Here is a 3986-nt window from a genome sequence, read left to right as displayed (position 1 = left end):
ACCCCCGGCCACCCACCCAGAAGCCCCTGGGCCGCTGCTTCCAGGACACGCTGCCCAAGCAGCCCGTGAGTCTCTCCGTCTCTCAGGCTGCCCTGACCCAACCCAAGGGGATTGCTCACAACTGGGGGGTCTGCGGGGTGAGGAGGGAGGAGAAGAGCCTCAGGAGGGAGCTGGGTGGGGGCTGGGCGCCCTGTGACCCGGTCCATACTCCCCCCCTAGTGCGGCAGCAATCCCCTCCCAGGCCTCACCAAGCAGGAGGACTGCTGCGGGAGCATCGGTACCGCCTGGGGCCAGAGCAAGTGCCACAAGTGCCCCCAGCTGCAGTGTGAGTGCCGGGCTCAGGCATGGGACCCACACACACTCCTCCTGCCCCCCCCACCCCGCCCCCAGCCACCGCAGCTTTTGTAACACCACCCATCCAACTCCTCCGCCCCGCAGGCCCTCAGTGCCCTCCCCTGCCACTCTCTCCTCTCTCTGCAGACACAGGGGTGCAGAAGCCAGGGCCTGTGCGTGGGGAAGTGGGCGCTGACTGCCCCCAGGGCTACAAGAGACTCAACAGCACCCACTGCCAGGGTAGGGCGGGCAGGAGATTCTGTGGGCTGGAGGGGCGGGCCAGTTGTCCCTGGGGGAGGTCCCAAGGTGTTGGAGGGAGGAGGTGGGGCTGGGGCAGGACCTTGAGGTTCTTGGAGCAGCTTGCTGTCACCCTATGGCCCCAGACTAGAGGGACCAAACTCCCACTTACCACAGACATCAATGAGTGTGCAATGCCGGGCATGTGTCGCCACGGGGACTGCCTCAACAACCCGGGCTCCTATCGCTGCGTCTGCCCACCGGGCCACAGCTTGGGCCCCTCCCGCACACAGTGCATTGGTGAGACTGGGGGCTTGGGTTCTGGGAGGTCACAAGGCAGGGGCTAGAGGGGTAAGGATTGGAGAAACAAGACACAGAGAAGTGGCCAAGAGTCACCTGAGATCTGGGGTTAGAGGTCACATGGGGTCAGGGACTATATGGAGTCAGGGTCATATGAGATCATGGACTTGAGTAGGAGGGAGAAAGTCTAGAGCAGCTAGAATTGGGTCAGTGGTCACAGAGGTTTCAGGAGTCACATGAGGTCAGAGTAACAGGCCCAGGGGTCATGTATATTCAGGGTCAAATGGGGTCAGGAGCCACATGAGGGTCAGGCTGGCCAGAGAGGCAAGGTCTGGAGCGGCGGGAGGAGGGATGTGGGCAGTGTTCAGGCCCAGATGCCCATGCCCATCACCGCCCCTGCAGCAGACAAGCCAGAGGAGAAGAGCCTGTGTTTCCGCCTGGTGAGCCCCGAGCACCAGTGCCAGCACCCGCTGACCACGCGCCTCACCCGCCAGCTCTGCTGCTGCAGCGTCGGCAAGGCCTGGGGTGCGAGGTGCCAGCGCTGCCCCGCTGATGGCACCGGTGAGCCTGGGGCCTCTGGGGCTAGAGGGCTGCCTAGCTGTGTGCCTGTCCAGGAAATACTCACTTCTCTGCTCCTTGCTCTGGCCACAGCCGCCTTCAAGGAGATCTGTCCAGCTGGAAAGGGCTACCACATCCTCACTTCCCACCAGACACTCACCATTCAGGGCGAAAGTGACTTTTCCCTTTTCCTGCACCCCGACGGGCCACCCAAGCCCCAGCAGCTGCCTGAGAGCCCCAGCCGGGGGCCCCCACCTGAGAACACGGAGGAAGAGAGAGGTCTGGCTTCACCCTTTCTATTCTCTGACAGACACCGAACCCCTAGACTTGACCCCTCGACTCCTGATCCATGGACATGACCTCGGAGTATAACTTCTAATACCGAATCCCGGTCCTAACCGCTGACCTCCAGAGCTGACCCTCTCGCCCTAAGCAAGATTGTAATCCCAGGGCTTAACCCCCGATCGACAGGATCTGACCATCCATTGCCCTCCAGTTCTGTTCCTCTGACCCCACAACCCCTTTGACTTCCAGACCAGGGCCCTGATTCAGCCCAAATGCTGGCCCTAGATCTGACCTTCTGACCCTGACCTAGGATCTGACCCTAGCTGTAACCTCCTAAACCTTATTCTATAACCCAAAGACCTTGACCAACCAATCACTCTCCCCATCTGTTCCCCTGACCTGTGATGCAAGCACTCCATGACCCCAGGATCTGACCCTTGACACTTGACCCAGAGACATGTCTGTTAAACTCTTAGAGCCGTAACTACAAATACCCCACTGCTGATCCCAGACGTGACTCCCTTCCCCCAGCCCAGCACTAATGGCCCCATCTCCTTCCCTTTCAGGGGTGAGCACAGACTCAGTGAGTATGAGAACCTAGGCGGGAGGGACAGGGAGGCAAAGAAGACACAGCGGGCTCATGCTGCTGTCACCTGCAGCCAGGGGTCGAGGAGCAGTCAGCACAGCAGAGCCACCCGACCGCCACCACCTCTCCTGCCAGGCCCTACCCTGGTGAGATGGGCACTGCAGGGCCAGTCCTCAAGGGCTGTCACTGCTGGGGGAAGGTCACAGCCTAGGCACTGGGGGGGGGGGGGTGACGCTGGCTGTGAAGTTTCCAGCTGACGGCCTGTGGAGAGTGGGGCCACTCTCCCACCCTCCTCCCCTCTGATGGCTGTGTTCCTGCCCCCAGAGCTCATCTCCCGGCCCTCGCCCTCCACCGTGCGCTGGTTCCTGCCGGACTTGCCCCCGTTAGAGATCGCCCCTACTCAGGTCACAGGTAAGACCCGTCCACCTAGTCCATGCCCTGGGTAAGCCCTGCCCCTCGCTTAGTTTACTTCTGTCCCTTCCTCCCTCCAGTCAATCTGGAGCTAGAACACGTATCTGGGGCGTCCTGTGCACCAGGCCTTGGGGACCCCTCCGAATGCAGCAGAGACCCCACTCTGCCATATAATGATCTGGGTATTATGGTCAGCCCAGTCTGAAATCATTTATTCCTTCATTCAACAGATATTTGTTAAGCACCTACTATGTGCCAGGCCCTGGTTTAAGTGCTGGGATACAGCAGTAAACAAAACAGACCAAAATTCCCTGTCCTTGCAGAGTAGGCAGACAACGAACAGATTAATGAATAAAAATCTAGTCTGTCTCATAAATGCTTGAAAAAAATAATAAACCAGAGAAGAAGAAAGGAATCTGGGGGTTGTGATAATAGGGAGAGTGGCAACGAGAGAAGACTTTCTGAGCAGGGCTTTAAAGATTGTTAGAAATTAAAGAGGAGAAGGTTGGTGAAAAAACATTCCAAGTGAAGTTAAGTTTGGGCAAAGCCAATGGAAACATGAAACTGGTGGAAGAGGGAGAAACCACACACAGATCAGTGTTTCTGAACCAGAGCAGGGCCGGCACATGGAGCCTTGCTAAGAGGCTTGGGTTTGATCCCAAAGGCTGTGGGAAGTGTCTGCAGGGTTTTGGGCATCATAATTGCTAGCTGTAGCTGAGCAATCGCCCTGTGCCGGGCACTGACTGAAGAGATCTACATGCTAAATATCATTTAGCCTCTCACACTCTGTGAAGTGGGCATTGTTGGCCTCCTTTTCCCATAAGAAAGCTGAGGCTCAGAGAGGTTCAGTAACTTGCCCCAGGTCACACAGTTGAGCTAGATTCAAGCCCATGTTTTTGTGGATTCCAAAGCCACAAGGGAGCTGTCAGCCTGATTGAAACCTGGAGGCTAGATTTGCTCCTGGGTGAGGGCTTGGGTGGATGATGGATGCCCTGGAGGCCTGCACTGCCTAGGACAACCCAGTGACAGCCCTGGGGACTGCGGGAGTGTGAGGAAGAGGCACCTGGGAGGATTCTCAGAGGAGGGGATGTTAAGAACGCTTAGGAGAGGCCCTCAAGGCAGAGAACCAAAAGGAGGAGGAGGAGGTAGGAGGCGGGAAGTCCTGGGACTGGTGACAAAGAGGGTGAGAGGGGTTCCTGGATCTGGCCACTTATGCACCACCATGAGGCGAGCCACAGTTCCCAGGAACCCCGCTCCTGCCTGCCTTGGGAGGGGG

The 3986-nt window shown here is 58.1% G+C and overlaps 1 protein-coding gene across 1 annotated transcript in view; it reads left to right on the top strand.

The window, feature by feature from the left end:
- Positions 1 to 3986, top strand: part of LTBP3 (latent transforming growth factor beta binding protein 3) — a 13153-nt gene that overhangs the window by 655 nt on the left and 8512 nt on the right. The window contains 9 exon segments of the mRNA XM_014538210.1: positions 9 to 65; positions 220 to 325; positions 481 to 573; positions 748 to 870; positions 1273 to 1431; positions 1522 to 1707; positions 2280 to 2296; positions 2373 to 2445; positions 2624 to 2710. Of these exon segments, the coding sequence (XP_014393696.1) occupies positions 9 to 65; positions 220 to 325; positions 481 to 573; positions 748 to 870; positions 1273 to 1431; positions 1522 to 1707; positions 2280 to 2296; positions 2373 to 2445; positions 2624 to 2710 (901 nt within the window).

This window comes from Myotis brandtii, unplaced genomic scaffold (genome assembly GCF_000412655.1).
Source record: "Myotis brandtii unplaced genomic scaffold, ASM41265v1 scaffold187, whole genome shotgun sequence".
NCBI classification, from domain to species: Eukaryota; Metazoa; Chordata; class Mammalia; order Chiroptera; family Vespertilionidae; genus Myotis; species Myotis brandtii.
This window is presented reverse-complemented; position numbering and strand designations above follow the sequence as displayed.